The sequence below is a fragment of the Lethenteron reissneri genome, chromosome 14 (genome assembly GCF_015708825.2).
Source record: "Lethenteron reissneri isolate LAM-NWPU_2019-01 chromosome 14, ASM1570882v1, whole genome shotgun sequence".
NCBI classification, from domain to species: Eukaryota; Metazoa; Chordata; class Hyperoartia; order Petromyzontiformes; family Petromyzontidae; genus Lethenteron; species Lethenteron reissneri.
In genome coordinates, this window is record NC_083792.1 from 5,392,557 (window position 1) to 5,416,944 (window position 24,388).

At 43.2% G+C, this 24,388-nt stretch overlaps 1 protein-coding gene across 1 annotated transcript in view; it reads left to right on the plus strand.

Moving 5' to 3' along the window:
* LOC133342284 (estrogen receptor beta-like) overlaps nt 1-24,388 on the plus strand; it is a 68,833-nt gene that overhangs the window by 36,679 nt on the left and 7,766 nt on the right. Inside the window, 2 exon segments of the mRNA XM_061551354.1 lie at nt 5,137-5,275; nt 22,402-22,535. Of these exon segments, the coding sequence (XP_061407338.1) occupies nt 5,137-5,275; nt 22,402-22,535 (273 nt within the window).

Below are 24,388 nucleotides of genomic sequence, written 5' to 3' on the forward strand. Positions count from 1 at the left end.
GGTTTATCAAAAAAATCTGCAGCTTTTTTGATAAATTATTGTTTTCTGTTTTCCTCTTTTTTATTCACATTAATACGTGCATTTGAAAACACTGCAATTCATGCAACATGCTTAAATATGCAATGTTTAGGTATACAAGTACATGCTTATTTTCAATAAATGTGATATGGTTTCTGTAGTTGTGGAGTAGCTGCTTTAGTAACTGTCAGCTCTGCGTGCGTGTGTGACTGAATAATGGCCTTTGAACAGAGCCACCTCACGGCTAATTGGGATCCTATGCAGATGTGGGAAGGGTGCCCTGGACACGCGGCAATAGACAGTGAGATACACGTGGAGAGAGAGATAGACAGAGACAGACATGGAGAGAGGAGAGACACACATACAAAGCAACAGAGACATGGAGAGAGTTGGCATAGAGACATTTGGGATCCATAAAGTTGCGGCCCTTTGCGGGTACACAAATAATACCAATACTTTCATTTATATTGTGTCCATAAGGTAAAAATTAGTCGATTGGTTTTAGCCTAGATAACCCCCTAATGGCAGCTGTCCCTGGGTAGTACACAGCAACTACCAGCATGCAAATGTTCATTAGTCTGCCAGTAGGTGGTAATTATTGCTATCACAATTGAGTAATGGAACCTATTTTGCATACGAGTAAAGGCACCACTGCTTCTCCCATACTATGACTACTTCCTCGGGTCCACCTCTACCATCCGCGCTTCATATTATCCGTGCGCTATAGATATTCAATGTGATAATTCAGTGAGTCATGCACCACGAAGGGAACCTCTGATACAGCACTGGAGGCAAGGGTTTGTGGAACGTACAGATTTGTGAAACTCAAAAACTCAAAGACCCAGGTCGCCGGGAGATAGCAATATTGTAAGAGGATTAAATCCATCTTTGTGGAGCTTTCATTGTTATTTTCTCGTGTGTGAGTTTTCTCTGAGTACTGTGGTTTAAATCCACACATAGCAAAATACTCTTGAATGGAATTGGCCCAATATCTCAATGTAGCTGGATCCTGAAAAAGAGCTGAAAGATTCGGTGAAGCTTTCCTGCATAATTGTAATCAGAGCTGTATCGGAGGCGGCAGAAGGCAGCAGTCAGTGGCTCTGGATGAAGAGGAAAGACCCCAGCTGGGCCCCGAAATGAGAGGCCCAGGAGGTATGTGGTCAACAATGCTTGACTCAGGGAGGAGGACGCCCCTGCCATGCATAGTCCCATGGGATGTTGGCTATCAACAACAAGGCAACTCCTATGACTAATTGGGAATGGGACGCAAGCGTAGGATTGATCACCCTGTCGCTGGCCGCCTTTGGGGAGGGTGTATAGTGTGAAAGGCCGAAACACCCTAGGAACCAAAGGTACACTACTGACGATGTGCTCCCCAAATTTCACCAGGCTCACTGTTCATGAACTCTTGGAAGTGCTTGCACAAAGGATAGTAACATCTCATCCTGTGTTCTTGGAATCAGTTCCTTCATTTTATCCATCATTGTTTATTTCAAAGCTATGGCATGCTGCTTTAAAAGTCTGGGTAATGCTTGAAGTATGATGGAAATAATCCCACAATATTTACTTCTATCCCCTCCCCCCCATACCACCGTCACCTCCTTCCTCCCGACACCCCTACCCAGCCCGAGGGCAGTAATGAAGGATTACAACCGCATAACAATACAAGTTTTAGTTATTTGGCTATGAATCAACAAATGCCATTGAAGGTATTTTTAAGAAAAATCCTGTGCCAAAAAAAATCTCTCTGATATGACGACTGCTCGACTGCTTGGATTTAGGCTTTAGAGACTGAATTGTCCATGTTCAAGAATTAAAACACCATTGGGCAATTATTTTAATTACTCCGGTTTACAGATGCCGCTAAGATATCAATTTTAAAACATAACTCTCAGCTTCCTGCACAAAGCAAATATTCACTAAGATGAAATGCTTTTAATCAGAGGGCACTCAATAAACTTGGGCAGTTCGGAAAGTGGTACATAGGCTAAAGCCCGTAAACCAAAATCAAAAGCATTGCCAAGTTTTGTGCAACAGAAGTGTTTTATGTCCGTGGTTCTTGAATGCATCATAAACTCCTGAATTCCATATTAGCTCAGTGATCGCATTCTTTGCAGTAGGCACCTGGTGTCCCTTGAAGCTGTTGTCTGGCAACTTGAAGAGCTGGATGTTAACTGTAAACATCTACAATCATCACTGGGCTAGTGTGAGGTCGAGCAATGGTGCCATAGATAAATATAATCTGCCATGTCTATGTCTTTAGCTGATCCCAGTTATGAAGGGAGACATTCGTGACAATTTCACTCACTAGTATTATTCCCATATTAATGCTGGTTTATCCAGGAAAGTTTCAATACTTTTTCAGGAGGGTCCTTGCCAAGTTTGATCAGAATGGGGAGATGTTGCTTCTGTGTGTAATCCAAAATAGGGAACATTGCAGGTATATTTCGATTTAAAGCTTTCGTGACTGCAGGGATCAGGTCTTCACCTGAGGACGGCTGCTTGCGTTGTGGCCGAAACGTCGTGAGAATTATTTTATTATGTTTAATTTTTATTATTTTATTACTTCCCTTCTACGTGACTTGACCGAAAGAACCAAGAAGATTGCAGGTATATTTTTAGCATTGGGATGTATGGCCAATACCTGTTACATTGTTTGTTTTTTGATTGCTATGGGAGGAAACTGGAGGGTGCAGAGAAAGCCCATGCAGAACAGAGGGAAAACATCCACACTCCATACAAAAGTGGCCGAGTCAGGAATCTAAATCAGGGCTTTCTTGCTATGAGGCACGAAGGTTACCATTGTGTCACCCTGTCGCCCAAATTGAACCTGTAAAATACAATACAGACAACACAGAGAGGATTGCATAGATTTAACCTATCATTCAAATCTCTGGTTTTTTTTCTATTTGAGAATGGTGAGCAGGATTTATAACAGACTGTGTTGGAATTGGTCAACTGGCATGAAAAAAACTAAATCACCACAATGATCTTGAACACTACCTTATAACAGAAAAAATATACTTAATAATTTGATGTTCAGTTATTCGCCCTTCTTCAGAACAGCGCAGAAATTTGGAATGGCTTCACAGTAAATGTTTCTACTGTAACCTTTTCAACCATATTATATTTATTATGTGTTAACGATAAATATGGTGATTTTTTAAAAATATATATTAGTTCTAATATGCGTCCAATATAATAATGTCCAGTGTGACCTTCCATTGATGTTCAATTGTGAAGCATTTTTTCATTGTTAATACAGAATGCCATATGTGCATCACACCAGTATATATAGAACAAACACAGGGCTGTTTGCATGCTGTGGTGATTTGTTTATTGCATTCAGGGTGCTGACATTTTGAATCATCCTACATAATACGACACTCATACACACATTGTGTACATAATATAACCTTTGTGCAGTTTTCCTGTATGTTGCGAGGCTGTTTGAACTCCATATGAGCGTGGTAATGCCGCACTGTGCTTGGCCAATTCATGACAAAACATGAGTGCCCTTTGCGACTGTGTTGACTGTGCATTTGTTAACAGACGGGGAGACACCGATCATGTAAAATATATACGCTAAGTACACACAAAAGTGACCCAACCAAATTTTGGCGTCCGCTGAGGTTGAAACGACCCAGCCTTCGGGGTTGGGACACCACGACTTGGCCATCACGGAGCTCGGAGCTAGGAGCCCTGTGTCCATGTGCCCACTGCTGGGCAGGGGCACATTGGGCCTGCACTTGCTTTGGCCACCTCCATGCTTTTCATGGAATACACGTAACCTTCAGCCTATGTCATCATCAAGAATGTAAAAAAAGATTTCATGTTTCAGCTACCGATGTAACATTGTATTGCTCATCCTATCGACCCACTTGCGAACGAGCGTAAGCATTCGCCATGAGCACCATATGAGTACCTGTACTCATTACCATCATAATCATTCACTCTTTTGTTTCCATTATTTGCGTAATTTTCTAACCCCCAATAACATTTTATTAACGATAAGTCAAATAATGTTTAAACAGCATATGATGCTGTTCAAAGTAAATACTTTGTGTGCAACATACATTATGAACAAATACATTTATCAATTTAACACGTAGTAGGCTTTCGCGACCAATATTATCCATAATAGAGGATTTTGGGTTAGATCACGTAAATATAAATGTGTCGTTAAACCCGCCACCACCCGACACAGCCAATTAGTAAGGTTTGTCATGTAAACAGAACGTGCCAATTACTTACTAGTACAGCACACCGGTGTGTAGGAGAGTAAACCCACAACATTTACAATTTGAGTATAATGTTTCGCCAGTAATTACAACTGGCAAAATCAGGTGACAGCTAAAGTGTGATGATGCTAGTTGTAATTACTGGCGAAACATCATACTCGAATTGTAAATGTTGTGAGTTTACACTCCAATACACCAGTGTGCTTTACTGGATGCGAATTGGCATGTTTTATTTACGTGACAAACCTTACTAACTGTCTTTGTTGGGTGGTGGCGGGTTTAACGAGGCATTTACATTTACGCAATGTAACCTAAAAAACTATGTTATGGATATACATTTTAGCTATTTCATTTTTGTAGAAAGCTCTTATTTTAAATTTCCACTTTTTACATGGTCAGCACAGCTGCACAGGCTGAGTATTCCTGTGGAGTTTCAATTGTTGATGAATGCTGCTTTACTTTTTCGCCTATGTAATACATTTTGCAAAAACATTTTTGACTTGGAAAATTATTAGCATTTGGCTTAGTTTGTGGAGTGTTGCGCTCAGTATAAATCACTCCCAACGGGGCGCAAACATGAGATTTTTACACGACGTTTTTCTTTTTTGATCTGTCTCCCCCTCGAAGATCAGAAGTGCCACTGTCATCATGAACACAGTCGGATGTGTCACCGAGTTAGGTTACAAAGTTGCGGAAAGCAATCATGTTATGCATGCCCTGTTGTGTTCCTCTTGAGCCTTGTAATATTTGAAGAACAAAAAAATGCCGACTTTGTGAAAATGTACTTTAACTGGCTCAGTTGTAGGTATTATTTTTCTCATTTTTTTCTTCTTCATTTTCACTCTTTCCACCTGTCTGACACCACCATCCCTGGCAGGATTCACGGCCATCGGGCTGAGTGACCAGGTGCAGCTGCTGGAGTGCTGCTGGCTGGAGATCTTAATCGTGGGGCTCATCTGGAGGTCTATCGATCGCCCTGGTCAGCTCCACTTTGCTCCAAACCTCATCCTAGGAAGGTACGTGAGACTCGGAGGATCTGATAATTGGTTTTTTACCCTTCTATCTGGCAACAAAACTGACATCTTTTTTTTACAAGGAGTCATGTTTGCATAGACCACAATACCTGCAGTCATAATGCAAACAAAAAACATAACTCTGATAATGTATGCACTGTCCTTGAAGTTGATTGGTCCACACCCGAGACAGCTTTCCTTAGAGCCTAGTCTCACATGGTTTGGACCAGATGATGCCAAAAGGCGCAATCAGGAGGATTGTTCGGTGGCCGCGTAGCCCAGGGAACATTGCACACAGCATCTTCGCGAATTTTGTTTTAACGTCTTTAGTATTTTTTCAAGATGTTATCCTGGTTTTTCTGACAGCACCATGTCTGTGATGAACTCTCACAGAGCATGCAACCCTCAATGTTAGAGAATGGTCTGCAAAAGCAGATGTCACAGAACTACTTCCAAGTTCCCTTGAAGTGACCTTTTATCCACACGACGGGACACCACTTTTCCACCTGTCTTGTTACAATGAGAAAAGTTCACGAATATTTTTAATTACCAGGGCAGTAATTTAGCCAATTTGAGTGAAAAACCCAATTTAATATGATGGGTTTTTGTCTGATCATTGACCGGGTTAAGATCGTGAGCTCACCACACTTGAGAACTCTGTTTGATCACAGGTGACTGGCCAGATTCAAACCCAGCGTCTCAGCAGTGCCAGCTCAATGCTCTGACCTCTGAGCCACTGGGCCACGTTGTTTCTCTTATTTTGGTGCAATTTATGTATTTGCTTCTTCACTTTTAACCCTACTTGGTAGTGGAGTTTTTATTTGCTTGGTAGTAACTGTATATAGAATTTGGTCCTCATATAATTAATGTACAGAATAATGGGATACAATTAGTATGAATTACGCGATATAAAATTACGTTATTATTGTTAATATGTTAAAGATTGAATTCTCACAACTGCCTGGAAACATTTCTGCTGAATTATCAGAGCACGCTATTTGCTACAGCATGGCAAATGAAACAACCTGAGTTGGCATTCACTTACAAGTTGTAGACATATGTATATCCTGTCACAGGCCAAAATAAAATGTTACTAATTACCATCAACAAAATCGATACAATTTTCGAAAATCTTAGTCATGTGCAAAAGCCAAAATTATTATTACTCACAATGGGCTTTCACCTGGGTCATGGGTCGGCAACCTACGGCTCCGGAGCCGCATGCGGCTTTTTACGGGCTGCTTCTTGACGATATGTACGTATGTACAGTATGTACTCAGATGCATTGCGGCTCTTGAAATACTGAATTTTGTACCGAATTGGAAAGAAATGGCTCTTCTTGTTATTTTGGTTGCCGACCCCTGACCTGGGTCAACAAGTCACGCTCAATTGTGTTAAGGTCAAGTCCAGACTCAAGACATTAGTTCTCACCTCTGTTTATGACTGTCTCTTCACTTTTGAGTTCCAGGCAGCAGCACCTTAGTGTACGCGATCTACCCCCTTGTCTCTTCCCTCTGTTTGTGCAGCATCTTGAGAAGTAACATATTACATTTGAAAATTAAAGTTACCCTTGAAATTATACAATTTTTATATATATTTTAATGATGAAGAAATTTGCTCTGAGCATTATTTTTGTTTTTCTTGGGAAAATTAACTGAAACATCTGTAAGCTTGAGTGTGGGAGTTCTGCTTGCTGACCCTTTCAGTGATCTCATCTAAGTTGGACCTAATGGTCTGAGTTAGCAGCTCCGATTAGCGTCCAGCAATGTTAAAATAAAACACAAATAAAATTGGAAACCTGGAAATAAATGGCTCGTGATCATGAATCTAATTATTTGGTGACACTGCGTTGGCAGTGATGCACATTATGCAACACAAACCCAACACTTTCGTCAATATCATGGGGGCACTAAGAAGGGTAAACATATAATTGGCGACGTTATTGGGCAATGCTATGTTAAATCATTAAGACGTGCGGTCATAAATTATAACCTCAATGTTAAATTAACACTTTTCCGTGAAAACACACACCTACTTATCTCTAAACAGTGAGTAAATGTCCAAGATATTATTTCAAACATGTATAAGATAAACGTTTCAATATCACGTTGTGATAAGCACATGGTGATGGGCTGGATAACAGATCAGCTGCATACAAGAAAATTGCTCTTAAACTTAATTGCCTCCAGTCTTCATTGTCAGCGGCTGAAATAACAAATTGTAAGTCTGTGATGGGCTTAGAGTGAGGTGTGAGGCAGCTCTGGCACCCATCACGCTGTGTCTCCCCCAGCAGTCCTCTGAAATTGCCCTTGATGGCTGTCTTTAGGGCCGTTTTGTGCCTGCAGTGCAGTTCCATGTTGGTGATGCTAATTGTCCCAAGTCCACAACATTTCGATTTGAACACATTTTTGTTAGCCTGTGTATCCACCCTTATTAAACATTAAGGCAAGTTTTAACACATATATATTTACATAGTAAATTGTGTGTGTTTTATTAAGTAAATTTTGTAACAAAATGCAATCCGCACAGCCAGTGCATCATAAAGAGGCTGTTTTGCTAACTTTTTTTTTATTGCAACCTCCTTTTGGAGAACTGCTGTTTTGTAGAGAACACATGCAGTGTATGCAGGACAATCTTAATTAGCCCTGAAAAATTGCAAAGGGACTAACATGTTTAGTGTGGGTCAGTAAATGTGTCTACGTTGGGATCATTAGGAGTATTATGAAATAGATGGACAAGCGATCAAGAAAACAATAAATGTGGCGTTAAAAACCGCCACCACCCGACACAGCCAACTAGTAAGTGTTGTCATGTAAGCAGAAAGTGCCAATTCGTCACTAGTACAGCACACCGGTGTGTTGGAGAGCCAAGCCACAACATTTACAATCTGAGTATGACATTTCACCAATAATTACAACTATCTTCATCAGGCGACAGCCAGATTTGTGGAGAAGTCTAACTGTTTAATTCCTTATATAACGACACATTTATATATTTACGCGATCTAACCCAAAAAAACCTCTTATGGGTGATATTGATCGCGAAAACCTACGTGTTAAATTGCGAAAATCAAACGTGTGTGAGCAAAGCTGGCAGGGCAAGCTACGCCATGGCCAGTTTAGTAAACCTGTGAATAAACCTGTCAAGGTCAAGAGGTCATAATAGCGAGAGTTGCTGAACTCACCACACCTCACCATCGCTTCCTCTCTCTTGCTAGAGTCTGCAGTTGGTGTAAAGTCGACACCTGACCCACATGGTCTGCTCTCAGTCTCATCATCATCACCACCACCGCCACCACTGTCTGGCTTTTGATCCTCACCGTTGATTTATAACTCCAGCACCAATCTCAGCAACCGGTTTTCCATCAGGCACAGATGTGTTCCATACATTGCAATCCTGGTTATATTTAAAATACTTTACTGCCATGTTGTATTATGGACGTCCAAGTTGCTAACCCTATGTTATATAAAATCCATGGCATCCTCCGCATGCACCACCTGTATTGAATAGGCAGTAGTTTTATTGTCTAGCTCTCTGACCTATGCAGTTATGGTGCACAATACGTTTGTCCTGCTCATATTTACCTTGATTCAACTTTGCATCCTTCTCGGTGAAGTTCTGCAATCATTTATTTTCAATTATTTTCACTGATTTTGGAATTGACCGTCATCATCAAATCTGAGAGGGATATTATTTTCTCCAAAAGGTTTAAGCATTAATTTCTCCAATCTAACTTTCATAACATATGTTCCAATGTTGCTGTAAATAACTATGGTGAGAGCATATCTCCCTGCCTGCATCCTCCACTGTTTTGTATTTTGTTACATGCAAGCTCACTGTCGTTACATCTTTATAAATGGTTTTGATAATGGTTGTATATGTTTTTTTTAATTGAAGTGCTTTATGAGTTTGTGTATGGGACTGTAATTCCAATGGGTATTTTCGTCTCTTAAAGGGTCACAGTGATTGTTGGAAGGGAAACAAAGCGGAGGAAATCAAATCAGATGTAGAATATTACGTCAAATGTTTCAACTATAATCCACATGATAGTCGGAGTGCTCGCTGCGATGCCAGATTACACCTAGCAGATGAACCAAGCTCCACATTTAAATAGAAATCGGAGGTGGTTGTGTTTTTAAAAGCAATGTTCCAACACTGCCCATGTATGGAGGGGCGGAGGACAGGGTGTAACTGGCGCTCATTAGCGACGGAGCAAGCAGCGGAGCTGACGTGGGAGCGCAGGAGACAGGCGGAGGCTGCGGGTCACAGTTTGACGTGCGCATTGGCAAACGGCCACAAATTGTTCAACGTCCACAAAGGGAGAAAGGGAACCCAGCCACCCACCCAGCAACCCACCCACCCAGAAACCCACACAGCTACCCAGCCACCCACCAAGCCACCCACTCAGCTACCCACCCAGCCACCCACGCAGCCATCCACCAAGCCACCCAACCAGCCACCCACCCAGCCATCCACCCAGCTACCCACCCAGCAACACACCCACCCAGCCAGCCTCCAACCCACCCAGCCATCCACCCAGCCACCCACCCAGCAAACCACCCACCCAGCCACCAACCCACCCAGCCATCCACCCAACTACCCACCCAGCAACCCACCCACCCAGCCAGCCACCAACCCACCCAGCCATCCACCCAGCCACCCACCCAGCAACCCACCCACCCAGCCACCAACCCACCCAGCCATCCACCCAGCTACCCACCCAGCAACCCACCCACCCAGCCAGCCACCAACCCACCCAGCCATCCACCCAGCCACCCACCCAGCGACCCACCCACCCATAAACCCACACAGCTACCCAGCCACCCGCCAAGCCACCCACTCAGCTACCCACCCAGCCACCCACCCAGCCACCCAACCAGCCACCCACCCAGCCACCCACGCAGCCATCCACCAAGCCACCCAACCAGCCACCCACCCAGCCATCCACCCAGCTACCCACCCAGCAACCCACCCAGCCAGCCACCAACCCACCCAGCCATCCACCCAGCCACCCACCCAGCAACCCAAAACGCAGTGGCCCTTCTCATCGAATAAGTGCTTGAACTTATTTCTCTGCAATATACTCAACTTAATGGCAGTCACCATGGAAATGACGTATTTGACCGAGGGGCGCTCTGTATCCTTTGGGCCGTAGGTTCCATTGTGGGGGGATTTCTGGAGATGTTTTTGAGAATCGCTTGTATGGCTCTGGATATGCTCACATTTCTTAGTGAAATGGGCCCTGCTGGCTGCAATTGGGCATGGAATTGATGGTCTCTGAAAAGTATTGTACGGCTGTTTTTTTGCTGTTTAATTAAGCAGTGGCACCCATTGTTAGACGAACCGCAGATGTTCTCTGGTGTAGGTAATGGGGGCACCGTGCCCCTATGCTATGCTATCATGCTATGCACTTTCATGTCCCTTGCATTACCTCTGTGTTCGTGGCCTTTTGTGCTGCCGCTGTTTGTTCTGTCCTGTTACCGTCATCTATTTTTCCGCCACTGAGCGCTAAAATGTCCTATCATTACCATCATCATCACGGACCACGGTGTGAACCCATTTGTAACAAGTTTTCTAATGACGGGGCCTGGTGAACTAATTTAACCGTGTGCAAAACTTATTATTGTACATGGTAATAATTGATCGATAACACAATTTTTGTGATCTCCATGACTTGCAAATTATAACAATGTGACAAGTTTCTGAAACCCCCCGATGTGAATGTCCACCTAGCAGCATTGCCGTGTTCACCACAGTCGATCGGCAGTCGGGTAAAGTGTCGGTGCACCCACCTCTTCCAACACGTTAGATCAACGTATGTGAGTCGACCAAGTAAGCTCTAGAGTTTGCCCAAGCGGAGACCATTTCACCAGCACTGGCATAATCAAGCAATTGCAGGGCCACACCTTTAACTAAACTAACTACCTATTATGGTAGACTAATATGATTTTTTACATTTTCTCCAAAACGAGGGTATGTTTAATCTTGATTTGAAGCTTTCGTGACTGCAGGAATCCATACTCTTTGGTTCTTTCGGTAAAGTCACGGAGGTAGAACAAATAACACTGGTCAACACACTTTTTCTGGCATAAGGTATTCCAACGGTTTTAAGGTAATTTTGGGGTGCTGATTGCAAATCTGGCATCAGTTTTTGTCTATCACATCAGGTTTTTAAAATATCAAATATTACATTTTCAATAAAAACTGCAGAAGAAAAATATTAAATAAATGTGGATATCTACATAAATGATATTATTAACACACTATCCTAAAAATACAGCACCATATTTTAACACTAAAGCAGTCACTGACTCGCAACAACTTGCAATCATAAGTGACAGAGTTTATTTCGGGTAAAATCAATGAAAATGGGGTATGCCGATAGCATAAAATGAGATATGATAGAGCAAATCTGAGATCAGATTTGGAATAAGCACCCTGAAATTAGTCTAAAACAGCTGCAAAAGTCCAGGCGAGAAAAAAAAGTTTTTTTTTTGTTGACCGGTGTAATAGATCACGACGTTTCGATCGCAACGCCTGATGACGATTGCTTGCATTGCGATCAAAACGTCGTGATCTATTATTTGTTCTACCTACGTGACTTTACCGAAAGAACCAAAGAGTAGGGTATGTTTGTGTGTGCAATGGTTTTGGAATATTAAATATTTTGGACGTAAATCACCAAAACTATGGCAGTTATCATTGCAGGTGCTGCATCTTAAATGCTTATCAAGTCCCAGGTTTTTCTGCAGGAGACTCCAGGAAAAAAGCACAGAAAACATAATCTCCAGATTGAAAATTGTGGGAAAAAATTAAATTGAAATCGTCCCTACGAACCTGCATATCGCTAGATTCACATGCCCCATAGGATGTAAGAAAACTGCATGTGTGTGTGTGTGTGGTTGTATGAAGTAACCAGTGGAATTACTACTGAAAAGTGTGAGTAGTAAGGTCTGTTCTGACACTCTGCAATCGTCCGGCCGACATTTATCTATTCATTCAACAAGAAGATAACAGGCATTACTCAAAAATACTCGGAGCATTCACGAGCCATCATTTGTTGGTCTAAGGCCTCCCTAAGCTATTTTCATCCTTCACAATCATGCAGCTTCACAATCTGTGTAGTACATCCTGTGCAAGAGCTGACTTCATTGCTCTGTCTCTGCATTGGGTGTCATTTCATTGGGTCCCATCACAGTGAGTTCCATCTCAGCGGGTCCCATCGCAGCGGGTGCCATCTCCAGTGGGTGTCATCTCAGCGGGTGTCATCTCAGGATTATTTTATCCTTGTCGGTAGTGTTGACCAACAGCCATCACCCTCTGTGGGTGACGGTGTGTCCTGATCACTGTTTTGAGTGGTTCATATCATATCTGTCACCTGCATTTACCCTCTGATCCAATCTAACAAGACTAGGGGCGTAATGTGTTACACTCTTTTAGTATAACTGGAAATTGGAAAGATTAATTATTCACGTGGCATTTAAAGACGCATCGATTTTTAGTTAAAATCAAAACTTGGGTATAGATATATGCATTGAGTATTGCAAGCAAGAATCAATTAGGAATGACTGCGACAAATTATATGTATGTAATGTGCTAATGTAAAACCTAAAGGCTACGACTGGGCCATGCATTGCTGTGCCACACTTAAACATCTTGGTTACAAGTGTTGCTTCACACTCAGCGGAAGATGTAGAATGTGACACTTGGGTTAAACTGTGACACCAGCAGTGGCAGTCAGAGGAGACATGTCTTGTTGGGTCAACAAAGAAAACGTATCTTTCATCAGAGCCTAAGTTACAAGATTACCGGTCAACGTTAATAGATTTTACCATTTGGAGTCATTCTGAGACATGCATGGTAGTAATGGATGCAGCATACAGGTAAATTTGGATTGGCTGAATTGTGAAAGTTATTTATAATGAAAAGTTGAAATGAATTGATAATTCCCAATGTTAGTTAACATTATATAACAATGTAACATAAGTTCGATTAATATATCTGTGAAGTAAGGTTTTGCATTGTGTTATTTGCATTAATATATCATCTTATATTCTGTAGTATAAACTTCATGATTTTTTTTTCTAAACTTCATGAAGGTTTTTTTATTATTCAAACGTATTAAAGCTTCATATCCATGCTTGTTTTACTAGAGTCGATGAGCAATGTAAACTGAAAAGTAATTCATTTTGCTCTCCCGGCATGGCAGTTGAAACAATGGTGCAAGTTTCTTAAATCTTCCTCGTCTGTTCCACCCAGCAGGACAAATGGGTTCACCGCAGTCGATTGGCAGGTCACGTGTGTGGTGGGGTAAAGTGTGGCTACTCCCACCTCCTTCAATATGCCAGAGAGCTCTCTGGAGCCCCCTCTTGGAGGCCCTTCCACCAACAGCAGAGGTCGCAACCGGGTACCCGATTACCCGTACCCTACCCGATACCTGGCTACCCGTACCCGGCCGGGTACGGGTACGGGTAACCGTTTGCGACCCTGGTGGGGCCGGGTACGGGTAGGCCATGAGTCACTGTTGAGTAACCGTTTGTCACTCATTTCCCAACGTCTTGTCTCTTCTCACAATTCAAGTTCCTAGAATCAACCTACCCGCGCCTGCAACATGGCTTCATCCCAGAGGTCGCAATCAGGTGCCCGATACCCGTACCCTACCCGTACCCGGCCGGGTACGGGTAGGGTACGGGTACGGCCGGGTACAGGTACCCATTTGCGACCGGGTACGGGTAAGGAATCAAAACCCGTTTGCGACCTCTGACCAACAGTGGCGAGCATTGGCCCCTTCACCTTATGGGGCCGTCCATAAATGACGTCACGCGATTTTTTACGATTTTTGCCCCCCCCCCCCCCCCCTTCGTCACACGGCGTCACAAAAAGTCAGACCCCTCTTCAAATATGACGTGACAAAGCTCTGCCCGACCCCCCCCCCCCCCAAAATATATAAAACATGCTTCAAATCGCTTTAAACTATTGTCATTGTAGTGTGTATTTAATGTGGCGCTGCACTCTGATGTTGTAGGAGAAAACATTTATTTAAAAGTCTATTTCATTAAGTAGAACGTGTTGTCTATATTTATTTAAAGTTGCGAAATTTGATGTTACGTCACATTTCTCAAACCCCCCCCCTCGTCACACATCGTCACAAATGTCTGACCCCTCCCCCCCCTAGGTGCGTGACGTCATTTATGGACGGCCCCTTATGCACTTCCTTTACTTTATTCGGCATAGGTATGAAATGCATCAATTAAGATCCACTATTATTCTCAAGATACACACGCCAAATTGTGCATGTGAGAATCATTTATGTTCGTAAATATGTTTGTACGACATGCTGAAATGCACCAGAATGCACTTTTTTAGTCTTTAATTGAATCGCGACCCTTAATTGTGACAATAAAATTGTGATGGTGGAGAATCATTACAGGCATGTCTTTCAGAGCTAAGAGGCGTATCCGATTAATTATAAGATACATTTTCTCTTAAAGGCCGATATGCAAAAGTGAATATTTGCAATTCACAATCCATTAGCCACCCTTTTACTTTAACAGTCTTTGAAACACTCCATTAGTGTGTTCTTTAACACCTATGTCCCAGACACGGCGTTTTGCCACGATTTTAGAAATATAAAACCGTGTGTGGCTCTGGGCTTTAATGGAGGAGTTCGCAGGAGGGTGTGAGGTTTCATCCAGAGCCCAGAGACCCACCCCTCCTCTTTGCTCTCTGGGAGTGCCGATGCGGCATCACCGAAGGCGGTGGGGACCCTGCTTGGAGATTGAGGGATCATCAGACGATCATTCTTAGAGCTGGGCTCTGGATGAAAACAAATACGAATTTTCTCGAGGTGTATTGACAGGCCAATGCCTACCCTCCGCACTCCCCACCCCGAGTCCGGCGATCAGAGGTCGCAAACGGGTTTTGATTCCTTACCCGTACCCGGCCGCACCAGGGTCGCAAACGGGTACCCGTACCCGGCCGGGTACGGGTAGCCGGGTATCGGGTAGGGTACGGGTATCGGGTACCCGATTGCGGCCTCTGCCGGCGATGCAATGATTTGTTGTGATGCAGGGTAACGGTTTGATTTAGGAACGGATTTGTTTGAACGTGACGGTGGGTGTACTGGTCGCTTGTGGCTGTAGGTGTTACTGTACATACTGCAAGTACACATCTATAAACATCGATTCTTACACACGCCATCTGATGCTCGTGTCGTAAATGTATGCATCGTTCTAGATTTGAAGATTTCGTGACTGCAAGGATCCATACTCTTTGGTTTTTTCGGTAAAGTCACGTAGGTGAAGACAAAATAAAATAAAAATAAAACAACTAAATTAAATCACGACGTTTCGGAAGCAACACTAGCATCGTTATAACTTATCTCTATTTACTTGTCCTGTCGTAAAGTCTTGATGCCTTCAAATCTGGTATAACATTTTCATGATCTTGAGACGATTGTACAGGGACCACTTGATAACACGAGATTTAATTTCAAGGTCAGAGATATTGTTGTCATATTCTCAATTGTCAGTTAAATGTCACAGGTGTTTTATTGATTGTAATGGTATATCAATGATTTAATAGAAATGTACATTACTTGAATGAGTAGCAATGGATGACGTCGCCATTGTGTGTTAACTTTCATGTGCATTGCTCTTTATTTCGTTTTTGTTCATCATATTCCCTCCCATGTTGCTGACATTTGTTGTGCTATATTTGTTTGAAACTACAGTATAATAGCATATGTGATGGTATACAGCAGGTTGTGGGTTAAACCCTGACCCTGACACCTGTATATTTGGAGTTTGCATATTCTACCTGTGGTCACGTGGATTATTCTGCGGCTCCTGCGGTTTTTTTCCCTCCGCATTTAGAAACATACAATTTAGAGTATTTGGCTGCTATACATTTCCACGTGATAAGCCACCTTTGTTGCCAGGTGGTTTCTTCAAAATTCATATATAGCTCAGTGGGCCTTACCTGGTAAAATAAAAATAGTTTATACTTTAATTTAGATCGAGTGTTTCTGAGCATTTGTAATAGTGTAACTTTAGGAATGCCCGATGTTATAACTCTTGTTTTCTCGTAGTTACGAGAAATCCTATCTGATGCTGGAAGTCGTTTTGTACTCTGATACCGGGAAAACAGTAAAACTGTTGTGGGAGCATGAATTGTTTCAGGGATCAACAGCTGGTGGTCATTGATTTAACTCAGCCAGGCGCTTCTCACCCTCAGGAGCAAATAGCAAATAAGTGCCAATAACGTTACGAGCCCGATCGAAGTTGAGTTTGTTTTCAAGCCGATATAGGCTCTTAGGCCTTCCTCTTGGTCACCTGACTCGTGGATACCGCTTCGATGCCCGTCTCGGCAAATCGGCCCTCCGGCCCCATGCTGCAACGCACATCCTAACCCAGGGCAACCATCACATACTCTTAGTTCTTTCGGTAAAGTCACGTAGGTAAAAAATCTGTATCACTTGATACAGATTTTTTTGCTGTGACAGTTTCACCTGAAGACAGAAGCTTGTGTTGCCTCCGAAACGTCGTGATTTTATTGTTTTTATTTTTTATTAATTTTAATTTCATTTTTTACCTACGTGACTTTACCGAAAGAACTAAGAGTATGAATCCTTGCAGTCACGAAAGCTTCAAATCTAGAATCAACCGTCACATCTCCAGCACTCACCTGCCGCGTTTTCCTCCAGACTTCTGCGTCGTTTCTCCTGTCTGACAACCACAATCGCAGCATCCGTTCCCGCTGCCAGAAACTTGTTTGAGTTCCTTAGTGTACAGTCGAGCTGTCTGACCCACGCAACGATGCAAGTAGCACTCCTGCTGTTCAAATATCCAGCCGGGATAAAAGTATACATAAATAGGGCTCAGTTCTGGAGTCTGGTCATATGCTGTCAATATGAACATTTCCTGTAACTAAATTACAAAACAGATGTTAAATGATTTTTGCTCAACGTCAGTTACCTCGGCAACCTTTCTAAAAGGATGAAAACGTTTAATGGACTCTCACCTGGTCATATAAAATATATTAATATTTCATTGGAATCCCTGGGGGGTGCTGACATAATTTTTTTTCTTTCTGCAAAACAAATGGTTATCCGTGTAGTCTTTGCAGTTATGTGCCATCTGCGTCGAGGCTGATGGATGGGGCCACAGCTGCCTTGTGTTTATGACCTCAGCTTTTCAGGAGAGCATCTTGAAACCCCATATTGTCACTCGAGCGCAGGGGGAATTTGATTACCTTTAACATAATTTGATGTCACAATGAACAGACTGAAAACAATTTTCTCAGTGAGGGTCCTTGATGCTGGCAAGGAAAGCATTAATGAGCCGCTCATGTTGAAGTGTCATGCAGATTTGCGGTGCGATGGGTCTATTTATTTCTTGCAAAGCCTGCATACTGAACAGAGTTCTCATGTTTGTGGAGTAGTATTAGAAGTAGTATTGTGGAGTAGCATGAGGAGTGGTATTAGGAGTGGTATTAGGAGTGGTATTAGGAGTGGTATTAGGAGTGGTATTAGGAGTGGTAATAGGAGTGGTATTAGGAGTGGTATTAGGAGTGGTATTAGGAGTGGTATTAGGAGTGGTATTAGGAGTGGTATTAGGAGTGGTATTAGGAGTGGTATTAGGAGTGGTATTAGGAGTATTATTGTGGATTATTATTTTAGAATAGTATTAGGGCTAAGTATTAGGAGTATTATGCAGTGCAAAATGTTAGAGGTTCAGTTCACAGCCAAAGAGGCATCTGCACATCTACAAAGCTTTTGTGTTCCAATTAATTAAACATCCCTCGTTTGTGCTCATGATGAAGGTAATTAAATTACATTTTTGTTTAATTTATTTTCTTCCACATCTGAAGAGTGACAGCTTCAGTTCAATGAAGGAACCTACATTCGTTCTGTTGAGCCAGGTAAACAGTTGGATCGATCCGGTCTTCTTCAAAGCAGTTGTCAAATACCCTTTTGTACGAACTATCCCCACATCACTTCCCGCGTGAGAGCTGGAGAGAGTGCTGCATCGCAGGATCGTGAAGGGTGGCGGTGACTTTGGGAGACCTTCATCCAGCAGTGGATTGATATTGGCTGATAATAATTGTTATTAGTATCAATGTGTAAGTGAGAGGCATTAGATGCAAATGAGAAAATAAAAACAAGACAAAAACAATCATCAATATTTGTATGGATGTACTCTTTTGCACCGTACATAGCCAACTGTGCTAATTGGAGGTGCGGGGAATGACAACAAATTAAACACAACAGATCGAACCACGATTTTGAATCGCGTTGTAGACGGGGTGGGTGGGTGATGGTAAATCTAAAGTACATTGAATTGATGAGAACTCAGCTGCTTATCATCTGTACATGCACATATTTGGAGCACAACACTTTTTATTTTAGGTTTTTGATTATTAACATGGCAGAGAATTGTGCCGGAGACTCGTAGTGGTTGGGGAAGAGTGCTTTGTGTGGTACAATGAGCTGTAGGGCAGCGAAAGAGAGTACGAGTGAACGGGATGGAATGGGTGGTGAGGGACATCCACACAAAACCCATTCGTATGAGCTCAAGGATGCCCTCCAATGTTCATGGGGGAAAAAAGAGGAAATTCACAGGCAGAGGAATGTACAATATTGAGTTTTTTGGAAGTTCTTCTGTTGTGGCCTTGCTCAGCACAGTTTGTGAGATCAAGCTGTTGTGGAATGAGAGCGAGTGAGCTCTGACACTTGTGAACTATGTTCTGTAATTGCAGCGCATTATGCACAGGCACCCAAATAGCTCTTAAACACACGATGGCTCTGAATGGGCAATTTAGACGCTTAGGATTGACATCATCGGAACCGTTATTATTTCCGGAATGAGAAATGGCTTCAAATGACACACACATTAACTTCTCCAGCTTCAGTTGCAAGCAGAGAATGCGAGCAGGTCAGGCATCTGTTTTTCTTCTTCGTACTTTAACGTGTCTCTTTTTTCACCCATTATATCTATCTGTTCTCGCGGCTTCAGAGATACTAACAGCATCTCTATTATGTACTATGCTCCTGGCACTTACTTCTTAAGCTGAAAAGTTGAGTAATTGCTCACACTCTATCTTACCCTGTAAAGAGCAGCATGGAATGGCAGTTTCCCTTCACTGCAGATAAAGTGCACGTGCGCTGCAGAAGTGATCCATGGACTGCAACGAGGCTTGAACCTCTTAGAGTCTCAGCTCAGTTTCGGCTCTCCAGAGCCAGTGCGTGTTACTATCCGTGTGCAAAATATACTTTAGAATTAGGATGTCATCTCGACACGCAAAGCATACTGAGCTTCCTGTTAGGTTTTTCAGCTGAAGACATTTTCACGTATATATATATGAGCATTCATAGGGCGAATGCAGAACATGTTTTTATTTACGCTGAGTTACTGAGCACAGGCCCAAAGGCTCAACACGTCTATCAGCCAGCAACAAACAGCACTGTCAAAGTTTTAATAGACAATAGTATAAACATTCTTCTGGAATCGAGCAGGTTATTATTGTAAAAGTTTGGGAATAAGACAATCAGAGGAAATCCAAAGTGGCGTAGTGCAAGGGAGAAGCAGAAAGATACGTGTTGTGAACTAGTGTGGTGGTGGTTTAACACAGCATAGAGAAGACGAATCAATTAATCTGGTACACCGAGTTTTCAGCTCATGGAATTGGAGATTATGCCCTAGAATCGTGATGTCATCTTGACATGCAAAGCATGCTGAGTTTTTACGTTTTCTGATTTTTAAGACGTCTTTTCACGTATTTATTTAGACATTAGCATTCATATGGTTTGTGAGGTGAATGCAAGAAGTATTAACGGAGCAAGGATTTGAGAGAGCGTATTTTGTACTGTAAAAAAATTACAGCAACAGCAAGCCAAACACAGAAGCGCATTGCTCAGAACAATGAACAAAATGTTAGGTGGCTAAAGGCAGCAAGTTGGCAGTGCGGAGGACACGGATGGTGCGTATGACGGTCTCCCACTTTGTTAACCTACGACAATTAGGGTGGGTTATTGACCTCCCATCAGGAGGCCTTGCCATTCTGGATGGCCTCAATGCGCACATATCAGATATAAAGAGCAGCATATGCCTAACAGGTTTGACTGCTGATGGGACTCTGGAAGTTCAAATTGGTCCGGTGTTTGTTGATGAAACAAATGTTGTTAGAAAAATATGGCTGTAAAAGCCAAAGGCCGTTGGCCTAAAAGGCTGTTTTACCTTTTATGTGTAGAGAAGGAATTTTGTTTTTGTGTTTTCATCCACACAAGTGCCCCATTATTGTACTACCAGAGCATCCAACCATATCACTCAGAATGTGTTGTAGGATTCGGCTGTGAGTGGCCAAGGAGATGGCAGTACAGAAATAGATTATTGATCTTATTGTGTGGATAGATTTTCTCCTGGCTTATGAAGTCAACCCCTCATTGATGGCATTGGCCAAATATCCGAATGCAGGATCCTCACGAAGAAGACTTGAGACTCGGCGAGGTTTTATAAAATTAATAACGGTTCCTTAGAAAAGTGACCTCAAATAACATTTGAATATAGGGGTGGGATGCCCCAGTATATCTGCTTTCTAATCACAATCCAGTGGCAATATTCTTCTTCCACGCGTTTGTCCCACTCATGTTGGATTTGCTGTCCTTGCCAACCTTCTCCACGCTGCCCTGTCCTGCGCCATCTTTCCACTCCTCGGGCTACCATGTCCATTCGTACCACATTGCCCCATCTCTTCGTCCGCCTTACTCTTGATCTCTTTTCTTCCACTTGCATCACTTGCACCTTCTGACCCACGTAATTTTGCTGTTATCTCTCCACGTGACCAAACCACACCAGCCTTTTGTCTCTCATCTTCTCTGTGATTTCTACCACCTTGAGTCTTCCTCTCACTTATTCATTTCTCACCCCCCTGTTCTTCCTTGGCTTGAAAGTTCTCCGACACTCCACAGCTGCTTCGCACATGCATATTCCCCTCCTTCATATATATCCTGGATCAGCCGGACATATAAATCAGGAATACCTCTTTTTCTCATACACCACCAGATGAGCTCTCTAGGTACCCTGTCGTACGCTTTCTCTAGATCAATAAACACCATATGCAGGTCCCGTTTCTTCTCTCTAAACAATACTGTCAGTGCAAAGATTTAATCCATTAATAACCTTCCCTATCTGAATCCAAACTGACTCAGCAATTTCGATTTAAAGCTTTCGTGACTGCAGGGATTCATATTATTGTTTTTTTCATATTATTTCCCTTCTAGGTGACTTTACCGAAAGAACCAATAATATGACTCACCAATGTCAACTAGCTTCCTCAGTCTTCTTTCTATGATCCTTTCCCAGAGTTTCATGGTGTGACTCATCAATGCTATTCCTCTGTAGCTCCCACACTCTTGTGCATCACCTTTCCCTTTAAAGATGGGAACAGAGCCAGCAGGTGGCATCATGTCATTACACTTGTATTATATCAAAACACAAATAGTATTTCATATCAAGGTCGAGAATACGTGGTGTGGAGGTGTGGTCAAGCAATGCCGTCTACAGTAGCTATTGTTACACTTTTGAGCTTCGTGAGTGTGAATTTAATTATTTCTATATTTATAATGTATAACTATAATTCTGCTTATTATCCTCGGACCAGCTCACTGAGTCTCAAGACTATTTCTATGATTTTCCCAATTCAGTAATTTGGTGTTTGAACATCTTAACACCTGTTTAATTGCCAAAAAGGGTAGAACCTATTCTTATTTTTCATTTGTAGAGCAATTAATTAAACATTTTTGGAAAATTTAGACCGTGACCCCTGCATGCAATGGCTCTGATACGAAAATAACCCGAGCAAATGTGCGGGACCCGAAATGTCCGGCACATTGTTTGGAGGAGCTGCTGTGTTTCTCTGGGTGGTATCTGGCTACAACCACATTTGCGAATGTTATTTGTAACTTTAATTCTTACCCGTGTATCGATAGTTCAATTGCTGACCGCCCCTATGGGACATCTGTGAAAAAGAGCTTCATAGCTCATTGGATTCCTCTTGAAGTTCTTCTGAAAGATTTTTGCGAGGATGAGGCGGTTGTAGTAAGCGTGCCCGTGTGCATGCGTGTCCGGCAGGGAAGACGCGCGCAATGTGGAGGGCATGCTGGACATGTTCGACATGCTGCTCGTCACCGTGAGCCGCTTCCGTGAGCTGCATCTCCGCCGGGAGGAATACGTCTGCCTCAAGGCCATGATCCTCCTCAACTCGGGTGAGTCGAGCTGTCGAGTGTGCAGGCGGTGAAACTGCATGAGGACCCACGTGCCAGGAAGGGGGAGCGTGCACTCTCGTGTTTGGCTGAGGGCCCTGGCAGTGCCGGCTTTAGGCGAGGCAACAACATGGCCCGGCGGAAACGTGTTCGCCGCTTGTTGCAGGGGTTAGTGGTTTAAATCCGGCAAGCTGCCCTAGGTAATACTGCGATAGTGTATTAAGCATAAAATACGCGCTGTCTGCTTCAAAGTGGATGTTTAAAATCACGTGAATTCATTCTAAATGAGTAGGTCATTGTTTGCAGGCGTCAGGGTACAAATGTTAAGAATGATCTTCACATAACTGAATTGGGATGTTCGCATAGTTCCTTGATAAGATCAGTGTGAGTACAAAATGTAATCAATATTATTTATAACTATTATTATTCTAGAAGGAACGTAGCTCTCGTAGTGGCAGATGGTTAGGAATTTGGAAGACGGCTGCAATGTCAAGTTCTGATAGTCACGTGGTCTCCTAACAGGACACCAAGACACCTACACAAACTCTGCCCCACAGAGTTTGTGTACGTGCCCCGATTAAACAATGTCATGTCACAGGGTTGGATGCCAGAGGATGTAGATGTGCGGGGTGAACTGCACACACTGGAGATGGTTTGAGAGAGGAAGTCCTGCTCGAGGAAGCTCTAAAATGGAGGATGTTGGGGGTGGAAGGTCAAACGCTGCTTGGCAACTTAAAGAAAGGAGAGATTTATTGTTGAAATTACGGGGAAAATATAAATATCAATGAAGGAGACTTGAGCCAAGAACCTGCCCTTGGGCAGAGAACTGAAGAGATTAATCAGTTATAGAGTAATATTTTATTGTACCTATATATAGAATTATGACGGTACATCGCATCCTAAAATATAATTGGAAAAGTGAACGAAATTGTATTAACAAACCACAGCTTTGCCATTTCCAGAAAATTCAACGATGCTCAGTTTACACAACTCAAGGCACCCCATAAAGTTTGTCATGGCGGTGGAGTCGTGGGGTATGGGGCCCACAGACTAGACCAGTGGGGCTCACAGACTAGATCAGTGGGGCTCACAGACTAGACCAGTGGGGCTCACAGACTAGACCAGTGGGGCTCACAGACTAGATCAGTGGGGCTCACAGACTAGACCAGTGGGGCTCACAGACTAGACCAGTGGGGCTCACAGACTAGATCAGTGGGGCTCACAGACTAGACCAGTGGGGCTCACAGACTAGACCAGTGGGGCTCACAGACTAGATCAGTGGGGCTCACAGACTAGATCAGTGGGGCTCACAGACTAGATCAGTGGGGCTCACAGACTAGACCAGTGGGGCTCACAGACTAGATCAGTGGGGCTCACAGACTAGATCAGTGGGGCTCACAGACTAGATCAGTGGGGCTCACAGACTAGACCAGTGGGGCTCACAGACTAGACCAGTGGGGCTCACAGACTAGACCAGTGGGGCTCACAGACTAGACCAGTGGGGCTCACAGACTAGACCAGTGGGGCTCACAGACTAGATCAGTGGGGCTCACAGACTAGATCAGTGGGGCTCACATACTAGATCAGTGGGGCTCACAGACTAGACCAGTGGGGCTCACAGACTAGATCAGTGGGGCTCACAGACTAGATCAGTGGGGCTCACAGACTAGACCAGTGGGGCTCACAGACTAGATCAGTGGGGCTCACAGACTAGACCAGTGGGGCTCACAGACTAGACCAGTGGGGCTCACAGACTAGACCAGTGGGGCTCACAGACTAGATCAGTGGGGCTCACAGACTAGATCAGTGGGGCTCACAGACTCGATCAGTGGGGCTCACAGACTAGACCAGTTGGG